The sequence below is a fragment of the Magnolia sinica genome, chromosome 6, assembly GCF_029962835.1.
Source record: "Magnolia sinica isolate HGM2019 chromosome 6, MsV1, whole genome shotgun sequence".
NCBI classification, from domain to species: Eukaryota; Viridiplantae; Streptophyta; class Magnoliopsida; order Magnoliales; family Magnoliaceae; genus Magnolia; species Magnolia sinica.
The window spans coordinates 491,649-518,411 of record NC_080578.1 but is presented as its reverse complement, the minus strand read 5'-3'; the positions used below and the strand labels follow the sequence as shown (position 1 = coordinate 518,411).

Below are 26,763 nucleotides of genomic sequence, written 5' to 3'. Positions count from 1 at the left end.
GTGGCAAGCCCTACAAAGCCCCTACCAGGATAAACAATCGCCAGGGTCCCAAACTCCCATTGGTTAGCCACTGAGATTAAACGATTCTGTACAGAAAATGTGGAACATCAGTCAGCTGGCCCACTTTTTCTTTCTTTATCATTTGTTTTCTTTCTCAAATCAAGCAATTAGGCTAATGAGAGGAGAATTGGGTGGCCTTGATCTGGTCTTGGCTTGACCACTTGTTGCCCTCGAAATCAATTGCAATCTTTGTATGACTTTGAGAGCTGTGCAATTTAAAAATTTTAAACTTTAACTCCAACCAAAATGCAGTTAGAGAATTGTGGTTGATATGTGTTCTTGAATTTAATGCGTACAGGTGAGTTAGATGTAGTGTTCTTGCTCAAAAATTATATAATATCAAGGGGTTTGTTCCAAAGGTAGACAATCATTTTTTTTCTTGCCATGGACTATATTCACGCTCCAACTTCCAGCTTCTCGTCATCCACCAGGAAAGTAGGTGATGATTCTTCTATCGATCTCAACCTAGAACAAATGGCCGCAATATCTAAGATTGTTAGTGACGGGATGGGCAGCCATTGGCTGCTGAGGGGAGGAAGGCCACCATATGTAAACCACCTCTCGCGACGGAAAATGGCCACTCTTACAGCCATTTGTGACACACTTCTGCAGTCCATCGACGTGTCCAGCAGCACTGAAGATGAATCTTTACAGATGTTCTTCCATGCCTCATCGTCCGCCAATGGAACTCCACAACATGTAAGAACAAATTTTTAAAGAGATGACGCATTTTATATATATATATATATATATATATATATATATATATATATATATATATATATATATATAAAACAAGCTAGGCTAAATGGAATAAAAGAAAACATAAACATTAAAAGCTTCTCAAATTCCTTAACCTATGAAAGTTTTAGACCTTGTTTGATAGATGCTTTAAAATGAATTTATCTCATTTTAGTTAAGAGTAACTCTCTAATAGAGATCCATCTTGATATCTAATGCATAATGACTATTAACATGAACTTATTATGATTTAGAGATTGATCAAGTCCTTTAATATATAATTACTGTTGACTAACATGTGATGAAATCATTTTTAGACTTCTACAAGTTAGGACTTTAATGATCTATGAGCATTTTTTGTTTTCTTAGTATAATAAAAACTTCATGAGTACCATCTAAATACTTTAAAATATTTATATAACAACTTACTCCCTAATTAGTTGCCACTTAAAAATGAGTTCATCTCATTTAATTAACAATAATTATACATTAGAGATTAATTTTAGCAAGGATAATTACTCTTTAAGAAATAAGATAAGCTGAACTTTTTTTTAAAAAAAGTTTTTTAGTAGTTTTTTTAAGTGGCAACCAAACAGGGCTCTAATAGTTAATATAGTATTGTAAACATATATTAAACTGTAAATAATTCAACATAGAATACCATATAAAATACCAAATTTTAGAAGTGATATATAAAAGAATCAGTTGTAATAAAATATGAGGGGACACCGTCAGGAAGGCTGGTCAGTCGAAGCTTGAAGGGTCTCTATCTTGGGGGAGAAGATTAGGTGCGGCCCAGGACTCACCCAAGATGGTGCGGCCCTTACTATGGAGCCCAACTTGATTTATATATTCTACATCTACGCCGTCCATCCATTTTTCAAGATCAGTTTAGGGCATGTTCCCAAAAGTGAAGAATATCAGGTGGTTCATGCTACAGGAAACAGTGTTGATTGAGCACATCACCATTAAAAACTTTCTAAGGCTAAAAGTAATGTTTTCGTAGTTTTTATAGCCATCAAATCTGCTGATAAGATCACATAAGCCTGGATGAAGGGAAAAACCAAACAGTATTTTGATCCAATAATTTTTTGGTCCACAAGAAGTTTCTAATGGTCAGTCACGACTATTTCCTATCGTATGGTCCATCTGAGATTTGTATGTATTTGGTTTTTATGATCATACCCTAAGATGATACGGAAAAACGGATGAACGGCATGGATATAGGATACATACATCAAGGTGGGCCCCATGGTGCCGCTCCCCTATCTTGGGCAGTAGCGCTCAAAGAAACGGTGGAATGAGTTGGTGGAGTGCATTACAAAACATGGAAACAAGGTGCAGTTGGTCATCATGTCTACAAATTGGTTGATTGATTCATGGGATGGGCCACATCTATACCATGAATTTCAGACTAATAGTCCTTTTTTGTTTACCGCTCATTTTTAATTTTATACAAATCTTGCCGACCTGATGATCATATGGACATGATTATTGAGTTGTAGCATCTTCCAGATAAGGATTGTTGATGATCGACTCTGATCTGCCACACACTTTTGTCATTTTCACGTGTGATCAATCACATTTTTAAAATGCAGTGTATGGAGTGCTCCTAGCGTTTCCTCCTACCGGTACGCGGATTTACTGCCAGAGTCTTTCGGAAGAAGTTACTGTCCTGGGATGCTAGATGGGGCCCACCATGATGTTGGTTAGAAATCAACACCGTACATCTGTTTTGAGAGCTCATTTTAGGTTATGCGACTAAAATTCAAATGGATTCAAAACTCAAGTAGTCCGCACGAGAGGAAACAGTGGGGATTCAGTGATCACCGTTTGAAACATTCATATGGCCAAAAAGTTTCATATGAGGCTAAGTTTTTAGTGTTTTCACTTCATCCCAGTGGTAATGACCTTATAAACGGTCTGGATGGCATATAAACATCAAGTTATATCCTAATTAAAAAGATTTCAACGGTAGGAAACTTTCCCCGGTTTTTCCTCTAGTATGGACGCCTTGAGTTGTTTGGTCTCATGTCCTTAAATGATATGAAAAAAACGGATGGAGAGTGGATTTCTCAAAAACATCACGGGGGGCCCACCTAACATCCCAACGCAGATACTTTATGACTAAGCGTTCCCAGGAAATCCGTGTCCCCTTCTACGGCCTGCACACCGAATGATTGAAAATTGATGATAACACATGTAGGTGCTTGAATATGCAAAGTGATATATTTGACACATGTGACACATTAATGCATGCAGGGTAGAGGTGGGCATCGAGTCAAGTCGGACCCAGTTACGTCCAACTCGACTCGATCTGGTTTTGCAAACCCCCTTACCTGAGCTCGATCCGACTCGGGACTGAGTCCAACAGGCTTGACTCGATCCGAACCGATTCTTGGCTGGGTTGACCTGAACCGAGTCCGACTCGGTCAAAGGAACCGAGTCAAATCGAGTTGGATATGATTCGGATTGGGTCTTTTCTTGTTTTATTTTTAAAAAAAAATTAATTAAAATTAAAGATCGAAAAATATGAAAAAATTTAAAATATTTGTTTTTTTTTTAATAAAAAAAAAAGAAGAAATTAAGGATAATAATAAATAAATAAATACCTGAAAATTCGAGCTCAAGAATAGACTGGGTGGCCAGACCAGTGCTACTGTGGGGACAAGTGGAGGAGAGAGAGAGAGGAGGAGGAGGAGGGGACATCGAAATCAAGTTGGGTGCGGTGGCCGACTATTAGGGTTAGGGTAGAGAAGGGAATAGGTATTTTTTTATTTTGTATATATAGTACCCAATTTCGGTCCAAGTCGGGTTTCGTATTGGATTTCGGATCGTATCGGATCGGATTACTACGTAACCCAAACTCAACTTGATCGGGATTCAAATCATGGTAGGTCTACTCGATCCGAACCTGACCCTGGAATTCAGTTCAGGTCAAGTTGGATCAGCCGAATCAAGTAGGGTCCTGCCCAGCTCTAATGCAAGGTACCTTGTATATGTGAATTTAAAAGAAAATGAACGAAAATATATATAGCACGTTAGCATATGGGGCACAAGAAAATATAAATTGTGACATTTGTGGAATGCTTTACACTTTTGCACAAGAAAGCATAACCAAAGATGAACATTAACTCACCTAGCACATTAGCATATGTGGCACATGTGAAGATGCATGGCGGCGCATTTAGGTTGAACCTTTCACAAACCCAATTTTCTTTTATCTTAGAAAAATGCCTTTTGATATTTTCCGAACAAAGATAAAAAGTGAAAAAATAGTATTTTCTATGAACATTTGAAAAAAATAAAAATCTATATACTTGACAAACAATAGAAGCGAGTTTTTTCTTTCCATAAATCCAACTTAACCCTAAAAAATTAGGACAAGATCACTTCAAGGAGGTCCATGTATTTCTCACTTTTGAATAGAAATTAAGTCATGCATCCAAAAGAAAAGGAATAAATCGAAGGTTTTGAAGGCAAAAGGCCACAAATCAACATCGCGGTTCCTAAACCACCTATGGAAATGGACCACTTAGATATAAACATCACGGATCCTAAACCACCTATATGGAAAGGTTTTAGCCACAAGTGTAGGCTAAAACCCATACACTGATATCCAGACCATTCAAATTGTTGCTCACATTTTGTACCAAGCATATCTCCTTAATCACAATAATCAAGAAATCCTAACCATCTGATTGATGATTATCAAATGTAATTTTTTTAGTTATACTTCATCCCCATTTGAGTTAATGATTTTGGGTGTAATACAGACAATATTTCACCACAATGAGGTCAGATCCTCACAACGCTCCTAGAAAAATCTTTTTCTGCAACTCTCCTTGTGGGCCCACTTTGGCTTGTCATGGTACCCGACCCATTAGGGTTGGCCCCACTAAGAAAGTGGAACGCTGTAAACATAAGGTGGATTGAACCAGGAAGTGGGCCACTGACAAAATTTAGAAGTTTTTTTGGATGAATGTCAATTTCTTTCAATGGATGATTGTATAGACTTGATTTTAAAGCATTCTATCATCATAGTAGGACTTTAATCGTGGTTCAGATGCTAGACACACAATATACATTGAATCCAACACTGTCAGTTGAAAAACATTTATAGAGAGATGAATAAATGTCTCACTTGTTAACAACTTTCACATGATGTTAACAACCTTTACACAAAGGTGGGTCCTTACTCATGCCTCCCTTGCAGACTCATAAGAGTTTCAACACCCATGTTCTAGGTTCGAGTACCTGGTGAAATCCTGCTACGGTGTGAGAGCATGTGTTAAAAAAGAAAAAAGAAAAAAACCTTTACACAGAAGTGGATAAGAGTAAAATAAAAATAAAAAAGCTGACGGGAGTCAGAACTCAAATTCCCAAGTTCTGGGGCAACAGACTAATATTTTTATACTTATATTATTTTTATATTTCTGCCATTTTATACCTAAACTAATTACTGAGTCTTGGAGTTGAGTCTTCAGGCCCGACTGGATATCAAGTCGAGTTGAATCTTCTAGTTTTCCAATTATGATGATCACATCCACTGGTACCAATCTTTAAGTTCAAGCCTTTCTTGTGTTTGTGAAATCCAACCCTTCCAATGCGTTGGACTTACCAAAAGCATTATCTACTCATAAATCAGCCCATTCAACTAATTATGTTGGCCACATCATAGAAAACAATAGATAACCACTGATGTACTAAAGAAATATTAGTGGGCCCTACCTAATGGGTGGATTAGGCTGTTTATGCATAAGCTGATCATCATGGTTGATCCAACCATTTGGACAGGTTGGATGTTGCAAAAACGTGATAGGATGAAAACAAATCCATTTGTTAGATGACACATTAACAACCTTCCCTAGTTGAATATAAGAGCGTTTGGCATTTCTATAAATAAAAGTTTATTTGTTTATTTCTAAAGATAAAAGTAATTTTTTTTCAAAAGTAGATTATATGATAATAGTCTAATTTTAGATCCATTAATTTAGATATGAGAAGTTTTATTTCTTACCTTTTACGGGAAGGAGAGTAGGCCTTTTTTTTCTTAATAGTTTTTGACAAGTTTGTCCTTAAATTTATTAAGAAAATCTTATATTATCCTATTACCTTATCTTTTCTTTACAATCTCTCCCATCTCATCCATAGTTGGCCCACATGATGAATGACCCATCATGAAAGTGTGCCACACATACTATAGATAGTCCACATCAAAGGTAGGAGCCAATGGATGGTGGACATTGAAGGTGGGCCGGCATGATGGATGGCTGATATTGAAGGTGGCTGAACATAATGAATGACCCATATTGAAGGTGAACTAGACACGCTGGGAACCACATGATTGATGGTTGACATTAAAGGTGGGCCCATATAATGAACTGTTGACATTGAAAGTGGGCCCACATGAGGAACGACTCATGTTGAAGGTGAGACCCCACACGATAAATGGCCCACATCAAGGTGGGCCTAAATAATGGATGGTCCACATCAAAGGTGGGCCCCACATGATGGATGGCCCACATCAAGTCCTTATTCCCTAGCTCTTACTAAACTAATTCTTATTAGATTAAAAGGAAAAACAACAACTTTTTCCATGTCTACCGCGAAGCTACGCACTCAAACACCCAAAGTTCGTGCGAACATTGATAAGGGTGATTGTGAAGGCACTCATAAATTGTAAATGTGGCAATAAACTCAAATCAAGCTATCCAAAATCATGAGACCCTCTTTAGACTAGTCATAAATCAAAATTTAGTGTGATTTAATTTTCCAACTAGATGATGGTTTAGGTTCAACCAACGGTTCAATTGTAGACTCTCATAAATTGTACACATGGCATATAATCAAAATCAACTCAATTCAAACTGTCCAAATAATGGGCCCTGTTTTAGACCGGTCATAAATCAAAATTTAGTGTGATTTTATTTTCCAACTAAAAGATGGTTTACGCTTAATGAACGGTTGAAGTGTAATACATCCAATGGCATCTGAATTCAGCCAACTGTAGCCCATTAATTGGAAGATAAGATTGCTCAGTCCCATATAATTTTGATGTACTGATCTAAACACGGCAGGTCCCACACCCTTTGTTTTGAGTCAGTGCACGACACATGTACAATCCATGGATCTATGTTTATCAACTATCATGCTCTTTTAGAGTATCAATTAACTTTCTAGAGTCTTGATGCTAGGTGGTGGATACCCTAACAGTAGTTTCTCAACAAACTCATATTACAGCATTCGAATTGGTGGACCCTATATGGATATGTCATAAATCAAAATTACTCTTGATGTTTCATTAATAGACAGTTGCAGTTTCAGCAACTCGAATGTTTTGAATTAATCAAATAAATGTCCATTAATCAAAGAATTGTATTGCTTAACCAATCTAATTTTCAGATTAATACCTATCCAATGTAGGTCCATCAATTTCGTGTGTTTTCTATTAGATGGAGTATGCCATGTGTATGATTAATGAGCTTTCAAACATAACTTCAATCTTCTTTTTTTGGTCCTGTTTCTTCACATTGATTCTTCTCTCTTCTTCTCCATCATGAGTTCCAGTCAGACTAGTTTGTACAATGCCAATCCCCACAAAAATGGATGGACATGGGTTTTAAATCATTGATTATAAACTGCTGATTTGGCTGTTGAGAGGTTGATATATTGCACTACAACAGCCTCTCTTTTTTCCCCCTTACAACTGATGCCATGCCAATTAGTAAACTCTCTGATAAATAAAATTTAAAAATGATTTAATCAATACTGTACTAAATATATTTATAGTACAATTAGGCCTTGTTTGGTTGCCACTTTAAAACAGAGAGAGAGAGAGAGAGAGAGAGAGAGAGAGAGAGAGAGAGAGATGGGAATCATTTGATGAAAATTGGCAAGGGCACGAAGGGTGAAATATCAACACATGTATGTTTTCAGTGCCCAGTTAGTGGTCCCACAGCCCTCTTTTAAGTTGTAGTGACACATTTATAGTACAATCACTGTTCAGTTAGTCCACTCATTCGAATACAAAGTGCATGTTCTAGCATGCAAAAACCTCACCTACACATTAATCCCCTGTAAAAATGGAGATGGTCAAGATTAAAAAGAAGAAGGAAAAAGAACCAATCACGAATTTGTGCACCTAATTGTTGGGTTCATCAAGGATTTCATATATTTGTAAAGAGTCAATTTTGTAAAACAGTCCTAACAATTACATATAGGGCTTGGAAAAGTAATGGCTATTAAGGGGAATAATCAACTGGTGGATGGATCTCAGTGTGATTTTCAGATGGTAGCGAATAGGGATATTTGGAGATGGATGGATGGGTCTTTCCAAGTGTTCCAGTGTGTGATGTAAATGTGAGCAATTTAAACAGTGGACGTCCTTTCTTCCTTTGGGAGAGGAGACTGCTGCCTTTCCTCCCAAATTAGGTATGGTGCGGTATGCATGGATGCATAGGAACGTCCTTCCTTTGGGATAGGTGACTGCTGCCTTTCTTCCCGAGTCAGGTGTGGTGTGGTGTAGTATGTATGATGCGTGCACTGCAATGCAGTTGGTAACAGACCATCTTTTTATTTTTATTTCAAAGAAAAGTTTCTAGCAGTATGAGGAGGGCAGTACACGAATAAATGTGGGACTTTTCTTTCACAAGCAAATCTAAGCTCTTCAATTCAACCATTTTAGACATAGCAAGAAGCAAGGTTTTGAAATTGGTTTATTATTTTTACTTTGTAATATTTTGGCTAGAAACAGAATGTAAAGCGCAGCGCAGATTTTTAGGCTGAAGTGACACAGTAGTTTTCAGGTCAGCATTTTTCGCCTTTTCAAGCATATGAGAGTGGAAGCCGGATCCTCTACAAAATTACCCCTCGATCCAACTATAACATGTGCCAAGTTTTTGAGTGGATGCCGATTTTTTTGTGGTGTGGTCCACCTAATAACTGTATAGACCTGATTTTTGAGGCATTACAACATCATTGTGGAACTCACTTGAGGCATGGGTTAGGGTGCTTTGAACAGTGTGATTTTCGAGCTCAAATGTACTCCATACATAGGTTATGATACCTCAAACCTAAAAGACGGAGGTCAATAATCTTGTATTTGTAGTCATCAAGCATGGAAGTTTCTCGATGCGTAGGTCCATTCAGGTGGGCCCGAGTCATTGATTTCATGGCCCAAGTATTTTTGGTCAGTGGTCAAGAAGTCGGAAGATAGCGATCAATATCTGTCTTGAAGCTTTAGGGGCAGCCACCTCTATTGCAGGCCCACCAAATGAAAGAACCATGACCTCCACTTGTACAGACTTGCCCATCACCCTATCAATACCTTGGCACTAGTTGGGACCAGGCCACAACAACCAACCACTTGAATAATAAATTCCGTACGTGTGCCAAAAATCTCCAAGTCGGAAGTGCGTTTGCTACCTGAGGGGTGCATCTGGGCCTAACAAAACTGCACTGGAAGATCGGAGCCATTGACTGTTTGGTCCTCTCTTAGGGATCGTTTGGATGCTTGTAAAGTCCTCAAGTTGTAAAGGGATTACAGGTAATCTGATTGCAGGGCTGTTTGGATGGACGTATTTGCCTGTAAAGGCTTTACCTGTAATCTGAAACCTGGTAAAAAAAAAAAAAAACAAAACAAAATGGTTAATATACACTCATGATATGTGGAGCCCACCATAATTTGTATGGTACATCGAATCTATCCATCATGTACTTCCCTTGATGCTCTCTTGTGACCCTATATATATATATATATATATATATATATATATATATATATATATATATATATATATATATATATATATATAGGTTGTCTATTGTCAAATGGACCACACAAGGATGGGACGTTCATCATTAAAAACTTCTAGATTGCATTTGGGGTCCACTATGATAGGTGGAAGACATCAAATCCATTTAGTGTGTGCATGCCTTAATGCTCTCTTAGGGCCCTAAAAAAAATCAAGTCCTTGTGTAATTTACAGATTTTAAAAGGTTCACCGCCCAAGCTTGATAATATGAATACCTACTTTATTCATTGTAAATACTTTATAGGCAATCCAAACACACAATCTGTTTACCTGTAAACAGATTACCACTTAAAAGCTGAACGGAATAGTATATAAACCTGAAACTCTTTTTTCAGGTGTAAATTGTTTACAACAAAAAAAATTACAGGCATCCAAACGACCCCTTAGCTGGGCACCTATTTATTTTCTTCCTTGGCTGTTTATTTTTGCGCCACTAAGGCCTGCAACAAACATGAGTAGGTTGTGCTGGGCTGGATGTTGAGGCCCGATTGATAAATGAATGGGTTTTGCAAACTCTTTATCATGGCCATGAGTGCAGGAACCGGCTTATTAGGTGGGCTTGACCCTGGAACTGAAGTCTTGCTTAAGCCCAGTATTCAGGTGAAAGCCGAATCTGTCGGGCTATTCGTATACATTAATGGTTTGGATTGCTGATCCATGGACCCCATGATACAAATTGAGTTGAGCATGGGAAACGTGGGAGGCATCAGTACAATGTTGGGGCAGCAGGTTTGTAGAGTGCGTTGGGGGGCTTTCAGTTATAACTAGTGACCGTGGTCCAGTGATCCAAACAACCTCATCGTGGTTGGCCTATGCACACACAAAAAATAATAATAATAAATAAATAAATAAAATAAAATAAAATAAAAATAAAAATAAAAATAAAAATAAAATAAATAATAAAATAAAAATCCTCCAGATTTAAAGATCCCGACCATAGAAAATTTGACTTGTTATTGGTACAATGGACACCCTTTTATTTGGTGCCCACCAATTACAAGCTTTAGGATTTTGCCATGTGGGAGAGCTTCAGTGCATGGACACTACATGGTTGGGCCCATCATATCAATGGCTTGAATCACTACACAACAGGCCCGATTTGTATAAAATGAAAGCCCCAATGTTGCTGTACAAGCTCTCCACGGAGCTTCTTTTTTCTTTTTTCTCTTAAACTCGGGGTCGACACTGAGCATTGTATAACCTCAAACAAAATCTGTGAACCCAGAAACTGAAGAGAGGATACAAGTGCACAATTTTGAAATTTTAGATGACCGACGTTTCTTTTTAAAGGAGAAAAGGTTCACAAAAAACAAAGGTTTATAAAGGTTTTAGGACCTACAAATGGGCTCATTGGCATTACAAAACTGATTCACCACTGCGAAATGGAAAAAACAGAAGAATGGAAATATAGAAAACATCAGACTCATTAAAAATAAAATAAAAAGTCTTTAGATGTTAGTGTTTAATAAACCCGAACCAGTTCGAATTATAACTGGCCAGAAAACCAGCTATGTTGCTAGAAACTTGTGTCAGTAACTTTTTTTTTTTTTTTTTTTTTTTAAGAAAAAAGAAAAGTCCGTTGGCAACAGTCAAACCCATGATTTTTACTCACAATCCAAAACACCAAAATCGCTACATTAGGAATAACCTGTTCATTAGTTCATTACATATCAATGATTTCAGATTAAGGAGGTTCTTGGGTCAGAGCGAATTGGCATTGTTGTGATCGAGTTGGGTCCTGATCTAGTTTTTCAAACATTTTACATACCATAATGTAGTGTTAATACATCTAAAGCCAGTTCTACATAAATAATGACTGTTCTTCAGTCATACAACAGCAACTGTTGAGAAAACAAATGTTCTGATTAACAAGCATTTTTCATCTTTAGTGTTATTAGTTTTTTGAAACCTGGCAGACAATGTTGTATGGTACAAAAGGGATTTGAAGAGGGTAAACAAGATAACCTTCACCTTCAGTTAAAAGAAGATTAGTTGAAAATCCTTTTAATTTTAATCTAACGGGGAATTCTGTCCCGTCTTACTGTTGTGTATGAGATTATCTGTTTTTGAAGATCTAAATGGAAGTTTGAAGTGACAAAGTTGAGAAGCGAAACAAGGGGGGTGTAAATTCTTCTAACATGACATAACCCAAGTACAAGCTTTTTGTTATTGACATTGATATTGCATAAAGAAAGGGCGCATCCATTGATAAGATAAAGAGTAGGATTCACTATGATTCCATTCTTCTTCTTTTCTTCTCTCAATCTTAATACTGACGTTATCTGTGTGATAAAAATGCAGGTGGGAGGGCAATTTTCGGGAAAAATGAACCATCCAAAACTGGGTCTGGTTCAGTTGATGCTGTGGATCTTGTCAACTTGGTATGGGACATTAGTGTTCTGTGGGCCAAAGAGCCTGTCTACCCAATTTCCATACATCCACAGCTTCACCCAAATGCCTCTCGACAAGCGAGAGAAGGTCCTACTGTCTTGGTCCTTAAGCTCCTCTCGTTACCACAAGATGCTCTTCAAGTGCATGAAATTTCTCACCCTCCTCATTTACTTCGGCCTAGTAAGTTACTCCAACCAAATCCCTCATTTTTATTGCAACTACCAATATGACTAGAGATATAAATGTTGTCTAGGTGTAAAATCAAGTACCTGCTAGTGTATTCCAGGGACAAAATAAATAAATAAATCTTCTTCAGGCTTATCATCGGGTGGTCCCACCCAATGTTGTAAAGTCGCATGTGCAATCAGCATATGCTGTTCGCATATGTGATTGCATAATTGCATATGCCATGGCATTTTATTTTTTATTTTTATTTGAAAAATAAAAAGCAGATTTTATTTTATTTTTTTGAAAATTTTGACAAAAATTACGGAAAACTTGCCTAATTAGTACACATGATTGGATTGGGTTATTTTACTTATCTCATTGTAGTTTGAGTGTTTCATTAAGTTATATATTTAATTACTTATATTATATTTACATAAATTTTAACAAAACAATTAATAAGCTACATTAAGAGAGAATTAATTATTAAAAAGTTTATTGATAAATGGATAACTTGAAATAACTTCAAGTTACAACTTACAACTTAATTTGCAAATACAATTTATGAAAAACAAGCAAAACTTATAAAATATAAAAAATAAACATACTTGAAATCGTTGTAGAGAGGTTAAGAGTACGAGAGAGAGGTGTAAGAGAGAGTGAGGAATTTAGAGCTTTGGAGTAAAGAATAGTGAAAATGGAGGGGATATGAGCGCCTATTTATAGGCAAGAGTGCCCCAAATTGAAAGAAAAAAAAAAATTGCTCTTATGACTGTTGGGAAATATACGATCACATATTAATTGCATATCGAAGTATGCTATGGCATACTTGCCAAGATCGCATATGACATTAGTATTTTTTTTTTTTTTTTTAACACACACACTCACGCCCATGGTGGGATTTCACCACCTATGGATACTCGAACCCTTGACCAGGTGTTGAAACTCCTGAGAGTCTACCACCTGAGCAAGAGTAAGGATCCCATATGACATTAGTATGTGCATACGCAATCACAATTGACAACAATGGTCCCACCACAAATCAGTAACAACTAAAAAACTCACTTATTGGATATTCCAATTAGTGACCTACAAATGGATGTTAGAGATGAAAGTGGGAAATCGATTGGCATGGAAAAGGACACACCAGTCGGACAGCAGGACATTCTGTTCAGTTTGCAGGCAATAGTCCAACCACAATGGAACCCTCATTGTTGTGCCACTTTTATAGTGCACCATGAAACTAAATTGGTGTACTGACCTTTGGTTAGATCTCCCCTTTCCTAAATAGAGCAGTAATTAGCCCCATCTGGCACATTCCACACAAGCAACACCCACCTTTCACAATTCCAAACCTTTCATTCATCTGTTGAAACTAAGAAGTTCCTCAACAGCCAATCCTTGCCATCTGATATTTGGCCTGCAAATGAATGGTGGGAAAAAAAAAAGAACAAGAACAAGAACAAGAAAGAAAAGAAACATACAGCAATATATATGCAATAGGAGCATCGCTGGGAATGTCCCATGGACGATAAATTTGGTCTATCACCCATACATGGTGACGTTCACTATAACAATCAGGACTATAGAGAGATGGACCCACCTAAATGGAATGCTGCTCTGAATGAAAATGTGGGTGAAGCATTGTTTAGTAAATAGTTACCTAATTCACTTAAACCACACTCAAAACTAAATTGCAATGTGATACGCTGTGATTCATTATTCATGGTTGAACTAATCGACCGTCCTATGAATAGTTCATTCTCAATTTTTTACAGTTTGTGAATTCTGTCCATTTATTCAATCTCTAATAACAGTATGATTTGAACAAATTCAAGTAATTTTTTCAATATTCTGGAACTTCCTTTGATAAGAAATGAAGAAACTCTTAATTAGGAGAGAGATTGGTCAATTTGAATTAGTTGATTAATTCTGCTGAATGCACGCATTAAATTGAATTATGCCAAATGACAGCATTTCACTAGTCGATCAAACTAGCTAACCTCAAACACAAATCGGATAGATTGAAAGAAGAAGAAAATTAGCCTACCCCAAAAAACCAGTATTTTTGACAAGTATCAAACTACCAACTGAATGGCAAATTCCATTTTAGATTGGTCAAAACTGCACTGCAAACTCCAACTTGAATTAGTAGAACTCTGATTCAGGTAACTATGCTTCTGGACCTCTATTAAATGAGAGTCACAGTCCGGTTTGGACATACAGCATATTTTGCTGGCACCTTACTGCATGTAACCAGCATGGTTCTTGGTCTCTGCTGCACATGACCAAACCATCCAAGTCTACCATCCCTCATCTTTATCACCTATTGGTACTACTAGGTTCCCTGGAATGCATTCATTTCTAATTCTATCCTTGCTCATCTTGCCACTCATCCATCCCAACATCCTCATTTCAAGTACACTCATCCTATGAACATGTAGTTCTTTGGTATAAGGAAAAAATGATGATGACTCCAGATGTTTCAGCAGTAAGCTTTATCTGCTCTGCCTGAGTGTTCAGGATGGCTCCACAATCATAATCAAACAGTTGCAGAAACACACCCCTGGCCTTATCTTTTATGCAACTGCAAGCAGCATAGTTTTCACCTCTGATCTGCAACTTAGCAGCTCCAGATTTCAGCAGAGAAAAATCTGGCCCACACACCTTTGTCGGGACATTCAGATGAACCCTAAATTGTTTTATGAATTCTTCCGAAGTGCCTGTAGGAAAAAGGTGTCCATATCTTAATCTGTTGTTTCTGTCAACCAATCAGTGCATAGAGGCATATCTTCCCACGAGCTACTATACAATGCTTGGCCTGAAAGATCTATAGTATTGTTCAGGTTCAATTTGACAAGTGGACCTCACAGTTCAGTGATCCAAACTGTTGATATGGTGAGCCTAAGTGTCCAACCAAGATAAAGGCCGAATATGGTAAAGCTTGGATCATCCGATCAAGGGAACTTTCAGTGCATCATGCATTCAAAGGTTTGGATCGCTGAACCATCAACCTGAGTCGCCTAACTCATACGACTGAAAACTCAAATGGTACTGTACAATCTTTCTGTGCAAGCATTGTATAATACCTATTAAGCATTTCCTTGAGCAACTTTCTCAGAGTTCTCTTTACAACTTCAACGGTTAAAATGCATTTTGAAACTCACTCCAAACAAAGTAAAAAGTAATTGAAGAACAATCCTATGCATAAACTAACACCAGAACTCAGCATATACGGGGTTGAAGCTATAGCTCAGCTTGACGGTGCCACCTGTCATGGGTTCAATCTATGCTTACCTACCAAAAGAAAAACTGTGTATAAAGCATCTCTATGCTGAGAACTACACGCAGTTCACCTGCCTAACCATCTGGATGGTCTAACAGGCACTCTACATGGGTCCAAGTCTTAAAACCAAGCTCTTAAGGTTATACGAGATGGTGTTTATGCATCTTTATTTAAAAATCTTGGCATGAAGTTCTTTACATCCCTATTTGGAAACAAAGTAAAAGTCGTTTCCCTTAATAAATCATGGAGTTATGCTATGGCAATTTGCCACCTTATTGTGACACGTTCCCCTCCTGCCGCATTAAATGTGACAGAGGTAGTGCAGGAAACATGTAACTGCGATGTGTGTGAAATCCACTCCGTCCATCACTTTTCATTATGGTCCACTAGAGTTTTAACCAGCCTGCTTTCATTTTTCACACGCTAAAATGAGCTAGTGCGAGTGATGGATGGACTGGATTTCTCACACACATCACAGTGGGCCCCATAGAAATTTATGTTGCTTTTGATACCTCAGTCACATTAAATGAAAGGAACACGTGTCAAAATACGGGGGTGAATCACCCCAAAGCGAATCACTGTAGCATTACTCTAAATCATGATTTGAAATGAAAGGGCAAGGCTTGGGGTGGGCTTTTGTAAAATTTTGGCAGGCAATAGTGAAGCTTTTGTAGGCACAAAATGGTGAAGTTTTGATCTTGTTAAAAATTCTCTGAATTCAGGCTGATGAGAAGAATGAGAATCCATCGTGGAAAGCTATTGGCTACTGCGGACCGGACCCAGATTTCATAAACCAAAGGAGACAAGCCCAACTACCAGAAGAGGAAGGAACAAAACAAGGAGAGGAAGCAGAAGCAGAACGTCTTGGACCCCTTCACAGAGCACTAGTCGACATGGAAAACCCAAAAGGAATTATCTTAGAAAATCTTCAGAAAGCTGGATTCACTGTCTCAGTTCATAATTGCAAGGGGAAAAATCCCTCTCCATTGTCTCCTTTAACCATCAGCTGTGATGCAGTTGTCGTCGGCTCAGGTTCAGGTGGGGGGGTTGTTGCTGGAGTCCTTGCCAAAGCTGGCTACAAAGTAGTAGTCTTGGAGAAAGGCAATTACTTCGCAAGATGCAATCTGTCTCTTCTAGAAGGCCCATCAGCAGATCAAATGTACGAAGGAGGAGGAATGGTCGCCACTGAAAATTTGAGTGCCCTATTCCTTGCAGGCTCAACAGTAGGTGGAGGCTCCGCCATAAATTGGTCAGCCTCGCTACGAACTCCTGATCATGTTATCAGGGAGTGGTCCAATGAGTACGACCTTGAGCTATTTGGTAGCAAGGCTTATAAACAAGCATTGGATGCTGTCTGTGAGCGGATGGGAGTTCAATCGGAGGTGGAAAATGAAGGGTTCAATAATGCAGTGTTACGGAAAGGATGTCTAGAAATGGGGTACCCAGTGAGCAACATTCCACGAAATTCAACATCTGATCATTACTGTGGGTGGTGCCATTTAGGTTGCAAGGATGGAAAAAAGAAGGGCACCCAAGAGACATGGCTTGTAGATTTAGCAGATTCTGGTAATGGTGTAATCCTCCCTGGATGCATGGCATTGAAAGTCTTACATAAGAGTAAGAAGGGTAGAAATGTTGCAACTGGGGTTGTTTTTGAATACATAAACAGGCGAGGAATGAAGGATGTATACGTGGTGGAGTCAAAGGTCACTATAGTTGCTTGTGGTGCATTGAGGACGCCGCTTTTACTAAAGAAAAGTGGGTTGAAGAATGCTCATGTTGGAAAACACCTCCATATCCATCCAACTGCAATGGCATGGGGTTACTTCCCAGAGACATCAGGTTGGCCAGAAGAAGGGAAAAAGAGTTATGAGGGTGGCATAATGACAGCAATGTCTACTGTTGTTGCAAATTTCAAGACCTCTGGCTACGGTGCAGTGATACAGACACCGTCATTACACCCAGGCATGTTTGCAGGAGTCATGCCATGGATTTCCGGACTTGATATCAAAGAAAGGATGACCAAATTCTCACGGACTGCGCACATATTTGCATTGGCGAGGGATAAGGGATCAGGCAAAGTGAATTATCCAAAATCACTGACTTATAAATTGGACGATATCGACGAAGAGAATCTGCAGAGAGGACTGGAGAAGATGCTAAGGATATTGGCAGCTGCAGGGGCCGAAGAAATTGGAACACATCACTGCAAGGGAGAGATATTGAACGTGAAACAAGCCAGCTCACACGAGTTTGAGAGGTTTGTAAAGCGGGAAAGTAGAAGGAGATTGAAGGATCTATCGACACCAATTTGCTCAGCCCATCAGATGGGGAGCTGTAGGATGGGGGTCAGTCCGAAGCAATCAGTAGTAAATCAGAGAGGGGAGACGTGGGAAGTTGAAGGGCTGTTCATTGCAGACACAAGCGTCTTTCCAACTGCTCTCGGGGTGAATCCAATGGTCACGGTTCAGGCCATTGCTTACTGCACGGCACAATCGATTATTGAAGTCCTCCGAAGGAAGAAAACCATCAACTAGTGAGAACAAATGCACCACCCCCTCTCTCTCTCTCTCTCTCTCTCTCTCTCTCTCATAGTCTTTTCAAGTATGTACTTTGACTTTCTAGATTCAAATCCAAAAACCATTACTTACATGTGTAGAAGTTGGTAATGGGAAGGATGAAGGATACAAGAAAAACGAAGTCATGTAGACTGGTGAAATAGCATAGATGTTGGCATAAGTGTTAAAACTAATATTTCCAAATCCGGTAAAGTGCACAACAATGTATGATTTATATGGTTTGTGATTTGTCGTAAATAAAAAGATATCATATCATATATGTGTTCATGTTCCAAAATAGTTGAGTGGAATCACGGTAGAAACAGGGATTGGCTCTTCTGCCCTTCCATAGAATTTGAATATTTAGTGAAGTCTGGTCAGACCAACCCTTGCATTTGTGTTTCTCTTTGGCTCTTCATGTTGGACCTCAAAGCCATAGAATGTCACAAGTTTGATGTCATTTACTTTAGATTCTTAATGGTTTTTTGTGCAGTCTTGGTATTTCCTACTTTCTAAATTGATGTTCCCTATCTTCAAAAATGTACTTTAAAATCCGCCTTGGTGTCTAGTGTGGAACTGTGGATTATTGTTGTTGTTGTTGCTGCTGCTGCTGCTGCTGCTGCTGTTGCCGCTGTTGGCCGCTGTTGGCATCTCTGTTGTCTTCGTCATTTTTGTTGTTGTTGTTTTCGTTGTCATCGTCATTGTTTGCTACCAGCAGGCTGCAAGAATTTGTAGTATCAAGCTTGGCGCAACTCTAATTTTTGCCAACATGTCAACACCATCAGCCGGAAAACATGTCTACACAACCTATATCTTTGGTGAGGTGGTTCCTCTACAATGTTTGTAGAATAAGCCTACTCTAGAATGTGGTGTGTGGGACCCAACATGATGTATGGCCTATGCCCAATTCGTCCACAAGTTTCACCCCTTCGCATTCCCCTGTATTCCGAAAAATCAGGCCAATCCAAAACACATGCATCACTAGACAGGGAACAGTTACGATGAAGTCACCCATAATCAAACCCTTCCAGATTGCGTGTGAGGCCCAAATGTGCTTTCTATATGCCATCCAATTCCAATCCACTTCAAAAGATGCACCCAGCCAGGAAAAATAGGCATATCAAAAATCTGGCCATTCCAAAACTCAGGCGTACCATACCATATGATTTTAAAGGTTCATGATTTTTCATGGTGTAGCCCAGCTGAGTTTTGGATCGGCCAGATTCTTGGGATCCAAGGAGAAAATGAGCAAGGCATACATGATGGATGAACTAGATGTCATGCACACATCATGGTGGGCCCTATACACCGCATTATAGAATAAGCTTATTCAACAAAGGCTATAGAGGAAGAGGCCTTATTTTTGGCAAGAAATTATTTTTTAGTTCCAACACAAATTTTTAAAAAATAATAATAGTTTTTGGTTCCAACACAAATTTATAAAAAAAATAATAATAATAATTAAAAAAAAAAATGGATATATTATCCTGACAAATACCATCTTCTACAACTTCATTAAGAAAGACGCAAAATTAGCTTTTAAAAGCAGAGTAATCTTAAACACAAATGAAGCTTCCTGTAGATTTAAAAAGAGGGAAGACAAATAGCTTTTATTAAATTCATTGAGTAATCTCAAATCCTAAATCACATAGGTGTCATTTGGATTGGAGGCATTAAAATGCCCACATTTTTTAATACCCACTACCCTCACAATTCCAACATTTAGAGGATGATGGACATCGAAAATCCTGACAACTTAAAGGCCCATCGATTATTGTAACGTCTTCCAGAAAGATGATGGAGTTTCACTCCAACACCCACCAAGGATTCCCTACATCTTGCCTTAGGGACACTGGACCGAAGTGATTTTCTTGAGAGGGATGGACAATGAAAGTTGTGGGACACACACGATGGAGGGTCTGAGTCAATGATGGCACCATTTGTATTATGGTCAATAACGATCATCCATTTTCCTTGTGATTGATTGGAAGGCTAGGATCAATCATCAAAGTGATTTTTTTAGAGGAATAGCCAATAAAAGGTGGGTCCCACATGATGGATGTTTGGATCAATGATTGAAGCATTTTTAGTATGATCAATATGGCCTGTTCATTTTCATAGATGTTGATTGTAGGTTAGGGTCACCAAACCAAAGTGATTTTTAACGAGGATGGGCAATAAAGGGTGAGGGTGGGGCCCACATGGTCGATGTCATAGATTAATGTTCAAAACATTTGTAGCATGGTCAATATAGAACGTAAATTTTCTAGGCATGGATTGGAAGATTACGGTAATCAACTAGAGTCATTTTCTAAGAGGGTTGGGCAATCAAGGGTGGGACCCAAATGATGGATGATCTAGATCAATGATCAAAGCATGTTTAGTAGGATCAATAGGGGCCATTCATTTTCGTAGGTGTTGATTGGAAGTTATGGTCATTCAAACACAGTGATTTTTCAAGAAGGATGGCCAATCAAGCATGGGACCCAGACCCACACAGTGTTCGAAATATCGGTATCTCGTTAAGTATCACACTCTTAGGATACGGATACGTATCAGTTATCACATGGGATATATCAGTTGTATCGCGTAACGTATCGTTGTTGTTGGAAACATGGGAAAATTGGTCGAATTTTTCAATGAAACTTCAGTGATTGTTAAAAAAGACATCAACACACATTTATAGATCAAAACATTACAAAAAATAAGTGCACATAATAGGTTTTCTTTGTATGAGGTCCTAATCTATGCATTGTCTAACTAAATTGATGCAAGTATATTCGAAGTCTATTCATATAATTTATAAATGTAAGAAGACGTGTGGAAACACAAGCAATACATTCAAAAGCAAAAGAATAATCACTAGATCAGGTTATATACATGTTTGATTTTATGTTTGGACACGAGGATTGCAACCGATTTGCAAGAAAGTGGGAAATTTTGATTTTTTTTTTCAATTTTCCACAACTTGGCCCATCTCCTCAAAATCTCGAAATTGAAGCTCCTGATCGATGATTTTTCATGCAAAACATGAAAAACCATGGATTTGTAACAATTTGACATTGATTTAACATGATTTATAGGGGGGAAAAAAAGGACCAAAAATAAAAAAACGCTCACCGGATCGAATATGTGAAATATATCGCACTACTTGTGAGTTTCGTATCGCACATGTGGGTGCACATGTGGGATACAAGAAATATCGTGGGATATATCAGCCGATATCGTCGATATTTAAAACAATGGACCCACATGATGGATGTCATAGATCAAGGATGCAACCATTTGTGGCATGATCAATATGGACCGTCAATTTCCCAGGGCATCGACTGGAAGATTGGGATCATCCAATCAAAGTTAGGGATGGGCATTCCAAGGTGGCACCACATGATGGACATCATAAGGTCAATGAATGGAACATTTGTAACATGATCAATATGGACTGTCAATTTCCCTAGGCATTTATTAGAAGATTAGGTTCAAACCAAAGTGATTTTATGATAAGAGTGGGCAATCAAGGGTGGGACTCAAAAGATGTTTGGTCTAGAAATGATTAGAACACTTGTATATCATCAATATGGACCATCCATTTCATTAGGCATTGAATGGACGATTAGGATTATTCAATGGAACTGATTTTTTGAGAGGGAGGGTACCAAGGGTGGGACCCACATTATGGATAGTTTAGGTCAATGATCGGCCCATTTGCAATATGATCAACATGGACTGTCCATTTCCATAATCATTAAATGGACAGTAAGATCATCTGACAGAAGTGATTTTTTATAGTAATTGGCAATAAAAGGTGGGAACATATCATGGATGGTTTAGATCAATGATAAGACCATTCGTCGTGTGATAAATATGGGTGTCCATTTCACGAACCATTGAATAGGGGTTAGCATTTTCTAATAAAAGTGATTTTTTTTTTTAAACAGGATGTGCAATCAAGGGTGAGATCCACGTGATGGATAGTCTCAATCAATAATCAGACCATAGCGTGATCAATATGTGTCATTCATTTCTCCAGCAATTGTGGATCACACATGCAAATTGTGCTCGCGTGAGCAACATCCAATCCTTAAATAAATAAAAAGTACACAACATGTGATTCCCTACTCATAAGCCAACCAAACGCATGCATTATAATTTATGGGAATCACAATGCCTAATACAGGAGATTACCCAAACAAAGGAATCATAATTGCCAGCAGTTACAATGTCCAGGCATTGCAATACCTGGTAATTGAAATACCCAAACCGTCCAAATGCACCCAATCCAAACAACTCCACGGTTTCAACACTAGATTTCCCCACAGAATGAGAGAAAATAAATGAAGTAGTCATAAACCCATCTTTGCTATAATATGACTGATATTACTTTATACGAATTGTAGGTTGATATTTCCCCATTTCTCATCCATATTGTCAATGACTAGAAGCAACAGCCTCGTTAATATTGTGAAATCTTGTCTATTAAGCTTCAATTAGGTTTCGATTCCAAGACTATAAATATGTTTATTTTACAGGATTGAAAAACTACCATCAACTATTACCTCAAAAGAACAAGATTTCCTAAACATAAACTGCAGAAATCAATGGCTCTAGAAATGGTTTGATTTGTTTAGGAGAGTATAAGGCAATAAGCGGCTATAAGAGGGGGGGCCCTGTCATGATTCAAACACAGCAAATTTGCATATTTCAGGTATGAGGTTCCTAGAGATGCTAGCTCTGTAGCAGATTCCCTCGTGAAAGATGGTGTTTCCAAGCAGTCTCTTGTAATTGGCAATTGTTTATCCATTGTCTCAATGGATAGCTAGACTCCCTTTGTCTTCTTTTAATAAAATTTTAGTATTCCATTAAAAAATCCCAGATGACGTTTACCCATGTCAACTCAAATCTCAATAAAACAAATAAGAGCCTTCATGTTTATTTATTTGTATCATTCACATGATGCTTCCAGTATATTTTTGGAAGCTCAGGTTCAGTTTCAAAGATTTGTTGTAGAGAACGGGTGGATTCATATAGTTCACACTCAGCAGAAAGAGGAAAACCGGAAGATACACATCCAACTTTCAGGGTGTTCCTTCGTATCCCTTTGTTTCAATAGTTCATGTTTACCAAATTATTACATAAATCAACCAAAAGTTTTTTTTTTCCTTAGCCACATAATAGGATTAACTGCTCATTATTTAATGGATATATTGTTTTGATAACACACCATAGTACTATGCATGCCTTAAATACCCATACAGAGTATGAAGCTTTCCATGGACTAATTACATAATTTGCAGTACAACCATCAAGATGATCGGAAAATCAATTATAGAGAAATGTTAAAAAGTTAAATGCAGAATAATTAATGATTGTATAATCCACATCTCTCCATGCCTATGGCATGGAATCATGTGGAGGATATGTTGAATGTAACCAAATGTCTATGCCACTGGTATAGATGACTGAACAATGGAGGTTCTTTGAACTACTATTCTAATCATCCGTCTGTGTCACTTTGTGTGGTTAATTAGCTACTCTATCAGAGGTTCAAGAAGCATATGAGACCAAATCTCCTTACTTGTCCACCAATATAGCTCCTGAATCAACTTTACCTGTAAAAATTTCTCATTTTTGACACCAAGAAAATAACTTCCAGAACTGTATAAAATCTGGTACGTTGATCAAGTTGGTCTGACTTTAACAGCCAAGGGGGTTTGTGCCAAAATCCCCTTGTTGTTAAGCTCCTGCTGCAGCAACTCTGATTCCTACACCAGGAATTCTGGGATGCAAGAGTCTCACATCACTATTAAAGGCTCCAACTCTTAAACATGCCCAAACACCACCAATTGAGCGAGAAATAGCTTTCTAGCTTTCACAATCCATTCATCGAGTTCCACAAAACTTTCTGGAGCATTTGTGCAAATACTTAGTTTATTAATTGCCATAACTCTATGGTTTCAACAGCTGTTCCATGATCGTCGTTGATGATGCTAAGTTCCTTCATCGCAAGAATCAAATGCAATTGATCCCCTTGAAGGTAAAACTGCGCGTATGCAACTCTCTACACGGATTGAGTGGGTGGTTGAGCCACGAAAATACTAATGGACACATGATTCAAGTTTCCTGACATTGTGATCTGTCAGCTTTGGTAGAATTTGTTGAGCTCATACAAGGTGGAACCACGAAACTCACAAGAAAAAAGACGCTATCAGAAAATTCTACAAGGAAATTCACTAAATAATATAAATAAATAAAAAAGAGTAAAACCAACGATAAATCACTCATTACTTCCTCTCTCTACCAAAACTACACTAGTATGCTCTTCCAAATCACTACTGCCCTTCCCATTACATATAAAGCTTGGGGTAGTAAACTGTATTAAACATTTCAATAGCAAGTTTAGTAGGAGGGATTATAGGGCCCGGAGCCTCACTAGCCGTAAGGTCTGCTGATGAGCAGGATTGCAGACATTTGGCGTCCATAGGTTGTTGATACAGTTGGCCCCCACCATGGATGAATAGGATGATGCCACCAAAATTCACTCCGACTGGAAGATCCCAATCCTTCAACCAGTGGCATATGAGTAGAAGGTGAAGAAAGAAAGAAAACAACAACAATCCACATACAATGGAAGATAGGCCAACAATAGAAGGGTTAGGATCTTCTGATATGCCATATGTGGTGCATTCCCCATGGATGTAGGAGAACCAGATAAGCAGTCTAGAAACCAAACATGGGCCCCACATCCACATGTATGGAATCATGGTCTTCAGAAAACTGTAAGTTGGTGGAGACTTGACTTACCTAAGATCCCCAAGATCAGGAGTTGCTTTCTAAGCATCAGACTCAAACTTAGGTAATGAAGAAATCAACCAAAGATAGTGTGAAACCGCTCAAGTGGATGAAATAAAAAAAAAAAAAAAACCATAACTTTCCGCTCCCTAATCATATGTGGAGATCAATTTCATACTTGTTGTATACTGTAAATTTATAAAATTCTATAATCGACGATAGAGACTACAACTGTGCTCCTGGGTGTGAATGCACTGAGTCAATTGATGTGGAAGCATTCAGTTCAAAGAAGAAATGACAAAACAGATGGGGTTTCCCCATCATTACAGCTGTTACGCTCCTTTCAATACCCATTATTAAAATAAATAAATAAATAAAAATTTAAAATTTTTAAAATGTAACATCATTGCAATTTGGAGCCCAGAGCAATAATGTAGAATGCAAAGAAAGGATTTCAATTCAAAATGCATCCAAACGCACTAACATGATAAAGGAAGCAGCTGAAGAAAAAAAAAAAATAAAGACAGAGAGAGAGAGAGAGAGAGAGAGAGAGAGAGAGAGAGAGGCATATCACATCTTGAAGATAAGGAAAGATAGCATCTTCCACACAATAATAAAAAAAATTCAAGAACCTAGAAACACAAGATGAAACCTTCTTCTTCCCCTTTAGTACTCCTGGACCCGCTTTTCTTTCCAATTCCATCTTCCGAAAATTTACCCAAACTCTGTTTTCGTTTTCGGGAGTAGCGTACTGGAGACGGAACGGTCCTGTCAGGGGCTCTGTAGGGCCCACAGTGATGTGTATGTTTAATCAACGGTAGGCTTTCAATCCCCACTGCTTCCTATGCTGTGGTCCATTTGAGCCTTAAATCTGCCTCCGTCTTGGGTTCATGCCCTAAAATGATTGGTCAAAATGGATGGACGGCGTGGATGAAACATATACATCACAGTGGGTCCCACAGAGCCCCTGGTAGGACAGTCCGTCTTTAGCTAGGTGCTCGTTGAGTAGTACCCAAGCCGCGTCCAATTCTACACGAGGTTACAGTTACGTGCCAACTTCGCACGTGTAGATCACATTCTAGCCGAAACTCGAGTGGGAACCGCCCGCGGGTAGTTCCAGCGATTGGAAGCTACATGAATCCACCTAAAAGTTCTCTCTATTTTATTTTTGGGATCATACACTAAAATAAATCTGGAAAAATTTAAAAAGATGAATGGAGCGGGTATACAATGAAATGAATACACTAAGGTGGGTCCTACGGTCACGGTCCCCCCAGCTAATTGTGTAATACCCTACCAGGACCTTGCTGAAGGGAAGAGGATTGCGTCCTACCCAGCCCATCTCCGGCGGCTGGGAACGGGCAGGAGCTATGATGTATGGGTCTTATCCACACCGTCCATTCATTTTTCATATCATTTTACAATATAAGCTGAAAAAATGAGTAGATCCAAGGCTCAAGTGGACCACACCACAGGAAGTGGCGTGATAATGTTTCTCACCGTTGAAAACTTTTTAGGGCACACCCTAATGTTTATTTGTCATCCAACCTATTCATAAAATCACATAGATATGGATGAAGAGAAATCACAAAAATCAGCTCCGTTCAAAACTTTTGTGGTTCGTAAGAAGTTTTCAATGGTAATAGTTTAATCCCCATTGTGTTGTCCACTTGAACTTTGGATTTGTCTCATTTTTTGGCCTATGTCATAAAATGATATGAAAATTTGAAAGGACGGTGTGATAAGACCCACATATCAGCTTGATCCAAAACTTCTGTGACCCATGAAAATTTTTCAACCGTAGATGTTAAATTCACAGTGTTTCTGCGGCGTGGTCCACTTGAACTTTGTATATGTTTAATTTTTTAGGCTAAAGTTTTAAAATTGCTCTGTAAAATGAATGACGAGTGGGTGAAATACATAAATAACGGTGAGGCCTACCGAGTTTATTCAGTAC

At 38.3% G+C, this 26,763-nt stretch overlaps 1 protein-coding gene and 1 long non-coding RNA gene across 5 annotated transcripts; one reads left to right on the top strand and one right to left on the bottom strand.

Annotated features, from left to right (window-relative positions):
• Window positions 1-213: 213 nt before the first annotated feature.
• On the top strand, window positions 214-18,315 carry LOC131247850 (long-chain-alcohol oxidase FAO4A-like). Of its 2 annotated transcripts, XM_058247763.1 has the most exons (3): window positions 216-759; window positions 11,919-12,188; window positions 16,182-18,315. In XM_058247763.1, the coding sequence occupies exons 1-3, from the start codon at window positions 445-447 to the stop codon at window positions 17,994-17,996; spliced, it is 2,400 nt and encodes a 799-aa protein (XP_058103746.1). In that variant the 5' UTR covers window positions 216-444; the 3' UTR covers window positions 17,997-18,315. The 2 variants fall into 2 exon arrangements, with proteins under 2 accessions (XP_058103747.1, XP_058103746.1); XM_058247764.1 differs by lacking the exon at window positions 11,919-12,188 and having other exon boundaries at window positions 214-759.
• On the bottom strand, window positions 7,679-25,899 carry LOC131247851 (uncharacterized). Of its 3 annotated transcripts, XR_009172060.1 has the most exons (4): window positions 25,459-25,705; window positions 13,435-13,593; window positions 9,229-9,410; window positions 7,679-8,346 (listed from the first exon to the last, which is right to left on the bottom strand). It is a non-coding gene; the product is annotated as an uncharacterized LOC131247851 (long non-coding RNA). The 3 variants fall into 3 exon arrangements; XR_009172059.1 differs by lacking the exons at window positions 7,679-8,346; window positions 9,229-9,410 and having other exon boundaries at window positions 13,220-13,593; window positions 25,459-25,899; XR_009172061.1 differs by lacking the exons at window positions 7,679-8,346; window positions 9,229-9,410; window positions 25,459-25,705 and adding an exon at window positions 22,257-25,348 and having other exon boundaries at window positions 13,220-13,593.
• Window positions 25,900-26,763: the final 864 nt, after the last annotated feature.